Here is a 12,500-nt window from a genome sequence, read left to right as displayed (position 1 = left end):
GGGAAGGGAAGGAAGGGAGGAGAGGGAGCAGGGAAAGGGAAGGAAAGGAAGGGAGGAGAGGGAGAAGGGAGCAGGGAAAGGGAAGGGAAGGAAGGGAGGAGAGGGAGAAGGGGGTAGGGAAAGGCAAGGAAAAGAAGGAAAGGAAGGGAAGGAAGAGAAGGGGGTAGGGAGAGAGAAGGTGGGCATAGCACGTGTATGATCACGTGGACACTATGACACCACAGGTATGCTACCAGGGACACGACACCAATGGGGCACACGGCAGCTCTCAGACGACACCAAGGCAACATATAACACCACAGGCACACACGACACCTCGTATACACCATGGCTACACATGACCCCCGCTGGTTTACGTGACACCACAGTAAGAATCTTATACCGGAATCTTACTCACAACTACATTACAAGGTACAACATACTCACTACCTCGACATTTGGGTTATTAATTATAATCTTGGGAAACCCAGTCTTGGGAACCACATACTTCAGGGCAAAGAGAAAAGAAGGTATACCCATGACAAAGAGACAGGTATATCCACGAGAAAGAGACAGGTATACCCACGTCAAAGAGTCGGGTATAACCACGGCAAAACAAGAACACACCCACATCAAAATCAGCAGTCACACACACGCACACAGAAAATAACAAAGTCATCAGTCACGCCAAGGCAAAATTTAACAAAAGGAAACACAACAAAGACATCAGTCACACGAAGCGAAGAAAACCCACAACGAACCCATCAGTAACCTCCTGACTATTACAGTGGTAACATGTCGGCTTATACCGATAAATTAGGGGTTGGCGATTGGCGCCCCGCCCAGGCGCGAGAAGTTGCAATTGTCGCCCGGAGGTTACTGCTGCGGCTGGGCACCACGGTGGGTAAGGGCTAAGCTGCATCGCGTCAGCACCAACACACGTTAATTGAGTCGACATTAGTCGGCACAGGCCGGGCTCCCCTCATAACCCGGGCGAGGCTCAGCTTCGCATATCGGACTTATCCTTAACTCATCAGTCATACCAATACACCCCCTCCAAAAAAAAAAAAAAAAAAAAGTTATCAGTCACGAAAAAAGTCGTTACTCCAACACCCCCTTCCCCCCCTCAAAATAATAATAATAATAATAATAATAATAAAAAAAATAAAAACGCCCACACCAGCCCGGGCTCCTACTCACGGCGAAGAGATGGCAAGTGGTGATGGACAGGCCAATGGCGAGAGGAGCTGATCCCTTCACGTCGTTCCTACGCTCATCACAGGCCCCGAAGACGGTGATGACGAGGACGAAGGTGATGAGGAGTTCGATGCCCAATGCCTGAGCGGTGTCGATCTTCTCGTTCCTCAGGGTCATGCCAAGGGACCCCTGGATATCTGCGGGGGTCACTCCCTGGGGGGAAGAGGAGGGGAAAGGGTTACGCGGGTGGTGATGCAGTTGTCGTTATGGTGGTGATGTGGCCCGGTGGAGGAACACGCGCTCTCACGATTTCTGTCGTTCTTCCTAACTTTATATCTGTCTAGATCTCTATCTGTTTATTCGATTATCCATTTATTCATCTCTATCTACTTATCTTCCTATCCAGTTATCTATCTGTGTATCCAGTTATCTATCTGTCTGTCTATCCAGTTTCTATTTATCTTCCTATCCAGTTATCTATCTGTCTATCCAGTTATTTATCTGTCTGTCTATCCAGCTATTTATCTATCTGTCTATCCAGTTATTTATCTATCTGTCTATCCAGTTATCTATCTATCTGTCTATCCAGTTATCTATCTATCTGTCTATCCAGTTATTTATCTATCTATATATATTCATCCCTTTCTTCCTTCTCCAATTCTCCCCCCCCCTCCCTCTCTCACCCTCCCTCCTTTCCTTTCCTCCTTTCTTTCTCTCCCTCCCTCCCTCCCTTCGAAGACCCACACACATAATTATTACGAGTTACGTGGTGCGTATGAGAATATTCCCACCAGGTCCTGCCAGGAACACTGAGTGACATTAACCCTAAAAAAGGTAATGGGAACATAGGGCTTATACCTGTGTGTGCGCGCGTGTGTGTGTGTGTGTGTTTGTTCGTGTGTTTCGTTTATCTAAGTGAATGTCTGTTCGTGTGTATGTGCGATGTATTTTCCTTAATTCGTTCTTTCTAAAATTCTATTTCTTTTATTTTTTCCCAACACCTTTCACCCTCTCTGTCTGTCTGTCTGTCTGTCTCTCTCTCTCTCTCTCTCTCTCTCTCTCTCTCTCTCTCTCTCTCTCTCTCTCTCTCTCTCTCTCTCTCTCTCTCTCTCTATATATATATATATATATATATATATATATATATATATATATATATATATATATATATATGTCTCTCTATCTATATATCTATCTCTATTTTATATATATATATATATATATATATATATATATATATATATATATATATATATATATATATATATATATATATATATATATATATATCTGTCTCTCTATATATATATCTATCTCGATTTCTATATATATATATATATATATATATATATATATATATATATATATATATATATCTACATATCTATCTCTATTTCTATATACATCTCTATCTGTCTCTCTATCTATATATCTATCTCTATCTCGTTTTCTCTCTCTTCTTCATCTACCTCTTCCTCTCATCATTCGGTTGCTTAGCACCATTCTGGCTGAAGGCAAATACTCCGAAGATGACTGTGCACTTTATCACGGTCGAGAGCTACCAGTTAGTATTTTTTCTCATTTCTCATTATTTCTTAATGTATTTATAATTATTATTATTCTCTTCTTTTATATAAATTTCCAAATCAATTGGAATGTGGGAAAACACTAAGAATAAAATGGTAAGTGATAGTCGATAGTGAAAGAGAAATATTCATTTGTTTTTCAACGTTTGCATAATAAACATTTAAGTTTTGCAAGACGTGACCGAGGAGACAAGAGGGAGAAGAAGAAGAAGAAGGAGGAGGGGGAGCAGGAGAAGGAGAAAAGGAAGAAGGGGGAGGATAGTGGGAAAAGAAGAGAGAAGTAGGAGAGGGAGAAAGAGGAGGAGGAAGAGAAGTAGGAGAAGAGAAGGAGAATGAAAAAAATAAAGAAGCAGGAGTAGAAGAGGGATAATGAGAAGAAAGAAGAAAAGACGAATTTTAAAAAGTAGACGAAAAAGAGGAAAAAAAAAATTATATATATATATATATATATATATATATATATATATATATATATATATATATATATATATATATATATATATATATATATAGACTAACATTACTCCGCCTCGACATCGTCGTCTAAGCATACCAAAGAGTAAATTTTTTCACCCCACGTAAGAATACATGAATAACAATGAATCTCGTGTTTTAATGTTCCCTATAAGAGGCGCATGACTGATGCCCGAGTTGAATCTTAATCTGGCGTTTCTCTACTGATCAAGTCTTCAGTAATAAGTATTAAATATCAAGGACTGAGTATGATGGATAAAATATAAAGTACTTAGGATCTAGTATAAGAGTTATGCACGGTAGTTGGGGATACTACTATAAAAAGTTATATAAAGAAAATAGGAAAGAATAGATCGTCTATTAAATAAAATATGCCAAAGAAACGTGGCTTGACAGCTTAGCATAGCCCAATAAAGGAAAAAAGAAAAACATAATGACAGATACATTGAGGAATAATGAAAAAACAAACAAAAAACAAACGATAACACTAAATATTGTTAACTAAAAGTTAAATAACCATAATTCACCATAGGTACAGAAAGCTCTTCGAAATGTCTTGTTATGCCAATTCGTAACTCACATCCCATTAAGTGTTAAATAAACCCACTGACTATAGACCATTAGCAACCGACCAACCATGAATTATATTTAGGATCCTCCATATCACAACCCATTTAAATACATTCTTTTGTTAATAAGCCAACCAAACTTACCTCTGAAATGGCAGCTTTGAGGAAAAAAAGATTATATATTAAAAACAGCCCAAGAAAAACAAAATCCATACGGAACTTAAACAATTATGTTATTACATATTAGTATATATAACATATAATATATATAAAAAATAGGGGTATAATACAAAAAATATTAAGGGTTGAAGACAATGAAGAATTTAACCAATTAAAAGCCAAAGACATATAAATAGCGGTCTTTAGGAGCTAAAGTCCATTAAATATCAGCTAAGTCATAAACCATTTTTTTAAAGTATTCTGAAACAGCCCATTAAGAGTAAACTACCCCATTATTGACCGCTAAGATCTAAAATATACAGACTAATAAAAAGTAAACTACCCATTTTATTTAAAACATTAAAAACTAATCTACCCACCCACTATAGCCAAAAAAAGTAAATTACCAATTAGTAATTTACAATTAGTAGGCAATTAGTAGCGAATGCCTCCCTCCCTCCCCCATTGAAACAAGCAATTAAGAGCTAAGAGCCACAAATCTCACCTTCAAGATGGCCGCTCCGACGATGGCACCGAGGCACTGGCACACGATGTAGATCAGTGCCCGAATGACGGAGACGTGACGGGCAACCAGCATGGCACATGTCACGGCTGGGTTGATATGACAGCCGGAGACATGACCCACAGCCTAGAGGGGGAGAAAGAGAAGGGGGGGTATAAGTAAGAGTGATGATTGGGGAAAATTGGGAAAATCTGTAAAAAAAAACGATAGGTATGGGATTTGAATGAATGGGGTTTAGGAGAGAAAGAGAAAGGGGAATATAAGTAAGAGTGATGATTGGGGGAAATTGGGGAAAAAAACGATTAATTGGTATGGGATTTGAATGAATGGGGTTTAGGAGAGAGAGAGAAGGGGGGGGGATATAAGTAAGAGTGATGATTGGGGGAAATTGGGAAAAAAACGATTGGTATGGGATTTGAATGAATGGGGTTTAGGAGAGAAAGAGAAAGGGGAATATAAGTAAGAGTGATGATTGGGGGAAATTGGGAAAAAAACGAATAATTGGTATGGGATTTGAATGAATGGGGTTTAGGAGAGAAAGAGAAGGGGGGGGGGGGGAATATAAGTAAGAGTGATGATTGGGGAAAATTGGGAAAATCTGTAAAAAAAAAACGATTGGTATGGGATTTGAATGAATGGGGTTTAGGAGAGAAAGAGAAGGGGAATATAAGTAAGAGTGATGATTGGGGAAAATTGGGGAAAAAAACGATTAATTGGTATGGGATTTAAATGAATGGGGTTTAGGAGAGAAAGAGAAAGAGAAGGGGGGGGGGGAATATAAGTAAGAGTGATGATTGGGGAAAATTGGGAAAAAAACGATTAATTGGTATGGGATTTAAACGAATGGGGTTTAGGAGAGAAAGAGAAGGGGGGATATAAGTAAGGGTGATGATTGGGGAAAATTGGGAAAAAAAACGTTTAATTGGTATGGGATTTGAATGAATGGGGTTTAGGAGAAAGAGAAAGGGGGGGGATAAGTAAGGGTGATGATTGGGAAAATTGGGAAAAAAAAACGTTTAATTGGTATGGGGATTTGAAAATGAATTCGGGGTTTAGGAGAGAAAGAAAAGTGGGGGGGGATATAAGTAAGGGTGATGATTGGGAAAATTGGGAAAAAAAAAACGTTTAATTGGTATGGGATTTGAATGAATGGGTTTAGGAGAGAGAAAGAGAAGAGGAAAGGGGGGGATATAAGTAAGGGTGATGATTGGGGAAAATTGGGAAAAAAACGTTTAATTGGTATGGGATTTGAATGAATGGGGTTTAGGAGAGAAAGAGAAAGGGGGGGGATATAAGTAAGGGTGATGATTGGGGAAAATTGGGAAAAAAACGTTTAATTGGTATGGGATTTGAATGAATGGGGTTTAGGAGAGAAAGAGAAGGGGGGATATAAGTAAGGGTGATGATTGGGGAAAATTGGGAAAAAAAAACGTTTAATTGGTATGGGATTTGAATGAATGGGGTTTAGGAGAGAGAAGAGAAGGGGGGGATATAAGTAAGAGGTGATGATTGGGAAAATTGGGAAAAAAAACGATTAATTGGTATGGGATTTAAATGAATGGGGTTTAGGAGAAAGAAGAAGAAGGGGGATATAAGTAAGAAGTGATGATTGGGGAAAATTGGAAAAAAACGATTAATTGGTATGGGATTTGAATGAATGGGGTTTAGGAGAGAAAGAGAAGGGGGGGGGGGGATATAAGTAAGGGTGATGATTGGGGAAAATGTGTAATAAAACGGTTAATTGGGATTTGAATGAATGGGGTTTAGGATGAGGGAGGAGGAGGTGGAGGAAGGTGGAGGGAAGGGGGAGGGAGGGACATGGAGGAGAGAGAGATTAAAGAAGGAGGGATGGATGTGGAAGAGAAGGGAAGGAAGGGAGGTGGAAGGGAGAGAAGGGGGAAAGAGAGGTGGAGAAGGAATTTGAATTTTGAAATTGGGTAAAAATGGAAATCAACAAATACAGACTAAATAATGTGGTAGATTTAGGGAGAAAGGAAAAAAAAACGAACAAGGACGGAGTGATAAAATGAAATAGACAAAAAATTAAGACATCTAAAAGATAAATCAAATTATAATAACGAAATGATATCATAATTGTTATGATAATAGCAATCCACATAATCGTGTCCATCATGATATTAATAACCAAATACAAAAATAGAAATAGAAAGATACAAAGACAAGAAAAAACAACAACAAACGCAAACAACAAATAAGTAAACAAAACAACACGAACCTGAACAAAACAGACTTAAACAGACAAACAGGCGAGCCCCCCCCCCCCCTTAAAGAGAAGAAAAAATGGAAATTCAGAAAACTCTTTCATGGGAGAGAGAGAGAGAGAGAGAGAGAGAGAGAGCGAGCGAGCGAGCGAGAGAGAGAGAGAGAGAGAGAGAGAGAGAGAGAGAGAGAGAGAGAGAGAGAGAGAGAGAGAGAGAGAGAGAGAGAGAGAGAGAGAGAGAGAGAGAGAAAGAGAGAGAGAGAGAGAGAGAGAGAGAGAGAGAGAGAGAGAGAGAGAGAATGAGAGAATGAGAGAATGAGAGGAGAGAGCGAGAGAGCGAGAGAATGAGAGAATGAGAGAGAGAGAGAGAATGAGAGAATGAGAGAGAGAGAGAGAGAGAGAGATGAGAGAATGAGAGAATGAGAGAGAGAGAGAGAGAGAGCGAGAGAATGAGAGAATGAGAGAGAGAGAGAGAATGAGAGAATGAGAGAATGAGAGAGAGAGAGAGAGAAAGAGCGAGCGAGAGAATGAGAGAATGAGAGAGAGAGAGAGAGAGAGAGAGAGAGAGAGAGAGAGAGAGAGAGAGAGAGAGAGAGAGAGAGAATGAGAATGAGAGAATGAGAGAATGAGAGAGAGAGCGAGAGAGAGAGAGAATGAGAGAGAGAGAGAGAGAGAGAGAATGAGAGAGAGAGAGAGAGAGAGAGAGAGAGAGAGAGAGAATGAGAGAGAGAGAGAGAGAGAGAGAGAGAGAGAGAGAGAGAGAGAGAGAGAGAGAGAGAGAGAGAGAGAGAGAGAGAGAGAGAGAGAGAGAGAGAGAGAGAGAGAGAATGAGAGAATGAGAGAGAGAGAGAGAGAGAGAGAGAGAGAGAGAGAGAGAGAGAGAGAAAAATAGATAGATAGATAGAGAGAGAGAGAGAGAGAGCGAGATAAATAGATAAATAGATAGAGAGAGAGAGACTGACACCTGCTTGCGTGCGAGTGCTTGCGTGGTTCGAGGTGTAACTTGAGGCGCTAAGTGTGACTTCAACGCACGTCATTACCGGAAGTGTGTGTGTAGGGGGGGGGAGGGGTAGGGGTGAGGGGCAGGAGGGAGGGTGAGTGGGTGGTAAGGAGGAGAGGGGAGGAGAAGAGGGGGGGGGGATGAGGAGGAGCAGCAAGAGGAGGAGGAGGGGGAAAAGGATGAGGAGGGGGAAGAGGAGGAGGAAATGGAGTAGAGGAGGGGGAGGGAGGGGGAGGAGGAAGAGGAGAGGCAGGACGAGGAGGAGAAAGAAGAGGATGGAGAATGGAGGAGGAGGAGATTTGGGGGAGGAGGAGGAGAGGTGGGAGAGGAAGAAAGAGGAGGAAAGGGAGGAGGGGAAAGAGGAGAGGAAGATAAATAGATAATATACCTTTCTTCATAAACACACTCAACAAACAACAAACAAACAAACAGCAGTGCAATTGACAAACCCCACGCGCCTGCAATGCAACTTGACAAACCACGACACCTTTTTATAAACTGCAAAAACCGGTTTAAAGCTTTATAAAAAATAAACACCGTGATATGTCATTTTGGTTTTGTTGTTGCAATGTTTATCAACTGCAATAACTTTATATGCAAGTGGCAATAAGAATCACTTTATCAGTTGCAAAGAAATGGCAATGAATGATATGTTAAATGACAATAAGAATCACTCTTTTTACAATTATTATTTTCTGTAAAGTGTGATGAATTAACAAGTATTTATCATAATTATCATTTTAAAATAATCTAAATTTTAAAATAATTTAAACAACATAGTTCATAGCTCCTTTTGCATTCCAAGTAACATTATGAACGATAAATCATTGATAATAATGGTGATTATCATCTTTAATATATTATTCCAGAGTTATTCATTTTTCTCATGTACTAATTCACTCACTTATCATTTCGTATATTTTACTTAAATGTTTTATTTCAATAATTATTATCCATTAAATATGTTTACTTATCCATCAGTCTATATATTGATAGATAAGTTGATATGATAACTCATTCAATAATTCATACATTTCATCTATCATCTCTTTATCTATTCACATATTCATTCACGTGCCAAATTACTACATTCATTCAATAATTCATTTATAAATTTATTTTTATATCTCCATCTAAAGATATTTGATAACCTTTTTATTCTTCAGTTAACATCTCTCCTACTCTCTTTCTTTCTGCTAATCTACCTATTAGCTATCTATCTATTTGTATTTGAGTATCTTCATCTCTTTGTCTATCTATTCCTCACTCTATGATTCTCTCTCCTCCTCATTCCTTTCTCGTTCTCCTTCCTTCCCTCCTCCTCCCTTACTTCATGCCTCCCTCTCTCTCCCTCCCTTCCTTCCTTTCTTTCCCTCCCTCTTTGGTTCCCTAACTCCATGCCTCCCTCTCTCTCCCTCCTACGCTTCCTTCTTTTCCCTCCTTTCTTGGTTAATTTTCTTCATGCCTCCCTCACTCCCCCTCTTTCTCTGCCTTCGTCTCCCCCTTCCTTCCCTCTTTCTCCTACCCTTCTTTTCCTTCCCTCCATCCTTCCAAGGTTGAAATACACACATACATCCTAACAGCACACTCGAAGGTCACTGAACACTAAGCCTATTTATATCTGTTATATATCCTTCTTGACTGCCCACAAGACGTGAATAACAAATCTTGGACGGTGTTATACAAGAACAGAAGATCGTATTCCCTTTTCTCTCTCTTCTTCTGATTTTGTTATGCAAGAACAGAGTATGTTATTCCCTTTTCTCTCTGTCCTTCTGATTTTGTTATGCGAGAACATATGTTATTCCCTTTTCTATCTCTTCTTCTGCTTTTGTTATGCAAGAACGGAAGATGTTATTCTATTTTCTATCTCTTCTGCTTTTGTTATGCAAGAACAGATGATGTTATTCCACATTCTCTCTATTTTTCTACGTTGAGTGTGTTAACTGTTATCTTTCCACGTACATTTGTTTTATTTTCTGAACAGGATCTGTAATAAAAATTTTAGAAATTTGTGTCAAATCATCTATAGAGGCTTTATGATATCAAAAATACGAAATATGTGTGACTATCTTATATAGTTGACATAAAACAGATAATCTTGTCTTTATCTTTCCTATTTTTATTTTTTGTACGGTATATTTGTGATTTTGTGATATGTAGAGATCTGTTAACGTTACAATGAGTAACTGTATTCATGTTAATTCTTTTTTATGTTTGTTGGTCACCTTATATCGATACAGATCTGTATAATATATCTATTTTATATGCAAATCCTGTGCATGTGTAATTGGGTTAGTATTAATTTTACTTATCTATCTGTAAATTATCCTTTTTCATTTGGTTTGATCATTTTATTATCTAATCATTGTTTTATTTACATCATCTTATCTCTTTTTATTTTCTTTATTATCGTCCTATCTACTCCTAATTTCATCTTCATCACAACATTTCAATTATCTTATATTCATCCTTTTATTCTATTATCTAATTTACATCTGCCGCATCTAATTATATCAAAGTATATAGAATTATATTTAATCATGTGAAAGTATATCGAAATATAGATAATCATATCTATCTCTATCTAGTTATATAAAAGTTTATCTAATTATATCCAGATATTGAATTATATCTACTTTCTTGAGTTATTTCTAACTATCTAGTCATATATCGAAGAATATCTAATTCTCTCTCTCTCTCTCTCTCTCTCTCTCTCTCTCTCTCTCTCTCTCTCTCTCTCTCTCTCCACACACACACACACATACACACATGTATACACATTTATTCACATCTATCCATAGTTGTCTCTATCTATCTCTATCTCTCTACATTTACTTGCATCTATCTACATCCATCTATATCTACTCTTCCTCTTTGCCTTTTCACGGACCAAGTGAACTCTGATGAAAAAAAGGAAGTGTTCGTCATGTTTTGAAAGGATTATTTCGCTGTGTCATTGTGTTCAGGGAATCGAACGTTGCCCCTGTCGTACCTCCCCCCTAATACCCCTCCCCACCCCTTCCTCCCTTTAATGGATGTCTTCTTTGCTTCCTCTTGATGTGTTTATTTTACTTCTTCTTCTTCTTCTCTGTCTCTGTCTCTGTCTGTCTCTGTCTCTGTCTCTGTCTGTCTGTCTGTCTGTCTGTCTGTCTGTCTGTCTGTCTGTCTGTCTGTCTGTCTGTCTGTCTGTCTGTCTGTCTCTCTCTCTCTCTCTCTCTCTCTCTTTTAAACATTGTTCTCTGTTTTATCACCTTCGTCTTCTCTTCCTTCTCCCTTCACCCTTCCCCCCACTTATATAAAGTCGGAGAAATACCCCTCTTACCCCCCACCTCCCTTCCACCCCCACCCCCTTTCCCCCTTCCTGTAACCCGCATAACAACAAATGCAACAAAACAAATGCAACAACAACAAAATAAGCAACAAAAATAAACAACAAAATAAGAAATAACAACAGCAAAAAACGGTAGGCCTATCTCGCACCTGAATGCTAATCATGAACACAAAAGCTGATTTTCCGTAGGCCTATACGACGCCAGGCCTTGGAAGAAGAAAAAGGAGAAGAATAGGGGGGGGGGAGTGGAAGAGGAAGAAGAAGAACAAGAACAAGAGGAAGAAGAGGGAAAAGAAGAAGAAGAAGAAGAGGAAGAAGAGGGAGAAGAAGAAGAAGAAGAAGAGGTAAAAGAGGGAAGAAGAAGAAGAGGAGAAGAAGAAGAGGAGAAGAAGAAGAAGGAGAAGAAGAAGAAGAAGAAGAGAGAGAGAGAGAGAGAGAGAGAGAGAGAGAGAGAGAGAGAGAGAGAGAGAGAGAGAGAGAGAGAACGAAAACGAGAGAGACAGACAAAAAAAAAAATATCATGATTATTTTTCCTTCTGTGTTCCAGAACGAGAAATAAAAGGAAGTAGGGGGAGGAGGGAGGGGGAAGGGGTTGAAGCCTTCGTGAGGTTGATAATTCTAGAGTTGAGTGAGGGGGTTTGGGCTAATGAGTGGGGTTGGGATGGTGGGGGCAGAAGGTGGGGGTCAGAGGGTACTAAGAGTGGGGGGGGGTGAAGGAAGGAAGTGGGGGGGGGAAGAGAGAGAGGAGAGAGAGAGAGAGAGAGAGAGAGAGAGAGAGAGAGAGAGAGAGAGAGAGAGAGAGAGAGAGAGAGAGAGAGAGAGAGAGAGGGAGAGAGAGGGAGAGGGAGAGAGAGAGAAAGAGAGAGGGAAGGGAGGGAGGGAGGAGGAAATGGAGAAGGAGAGGGATGAAGAGAGAGAGAAGAGAAAAAAAGACAGGTAGAAGGGAAGGAAGGAAAAGGATAGAGAGGGAGGAGCAATGGGAAGGATAATAAGACTAGAAGGGTATGGGTATGGGTAGGGCTAGGGGTATGAGTATGGGTAGGGCTAAGGGTATGGGTATGGGTAGGGCTATGGGTATGGATATGGGTATGGGTAGCGCTATGGGTATGGGTATGGGTAAGGCTAGGGGTATGGGTATAGGTATGGGTATGAGTATGGGTAGGGCTAGCGATATGGGTATAGGTATGGGTATGGGTATGGGTAGGGCTAGCGATATGGGTATAGGTTTGGGTATGGGTAGGGCTAGGGGTATGGGTATGGGTAAGGGTATGAATGACAAGAATATAGATATAGGAGACGGAGATTGGGCGGGGGGGGGGAGGGGGGGGGGAGTGAATGGCTATAGGCCTTTTCCTTCGTCATGCTGATGAATACATAGGCCTACAGATTATAACACATTAAACTGTACATGAAGAATATATGAAATGCGAAAGATGATGATTATGAGAGATAGAAAAT

General features: G+C 39.6%; 1 protein-coding gene across 2 annotated transcripts in view; it reads right to left on the bottom strand.

Moving 5' to 3' along the window:
- Positions 1-12,500, bottom strand: part of LOC113806747 (aquaporin homolog protein drip) — a 54,393-nt gene that overhangs the window by 10,419 nt on the left and 31,474 nt on the right. For both annotated transcript variants that reach the window (XM_070140003.1, XM_070139997.1), the window contains exons 2-3: positions 4,470-4,613; positions 1,180-1,389 (exon numbers count right to left, since the gene is read on the bottom strand). In XM_070140003.1, the coding sequence (XP_069996104.1) occupies positions 1,180-1,389; positions 4,470-4,613 (354 nt within the window). The remainder of the gene's footprint in view (positions 1-1,179; positions 1,390-4,469; positions 4,614-12,500) is intronic.

This window comes from Penaeus vannamei, chromosome 3 (assembly GCF_042767895.1).
Source record: "Penaeus vannamei isolate JL-2024 chromosome 3, ASM4276789v1, whole genome shotgun sequence".
Taxonomy (NCBI): Eukaryota; Metazoa; Arthropoda; class Malacostraca; order Decapoda; family Penaeidae; genus Penaeus; species Penaeus vannamei.
This window is presented reverse-complemented; position numbering and strand designations above follow the sequence as displayed.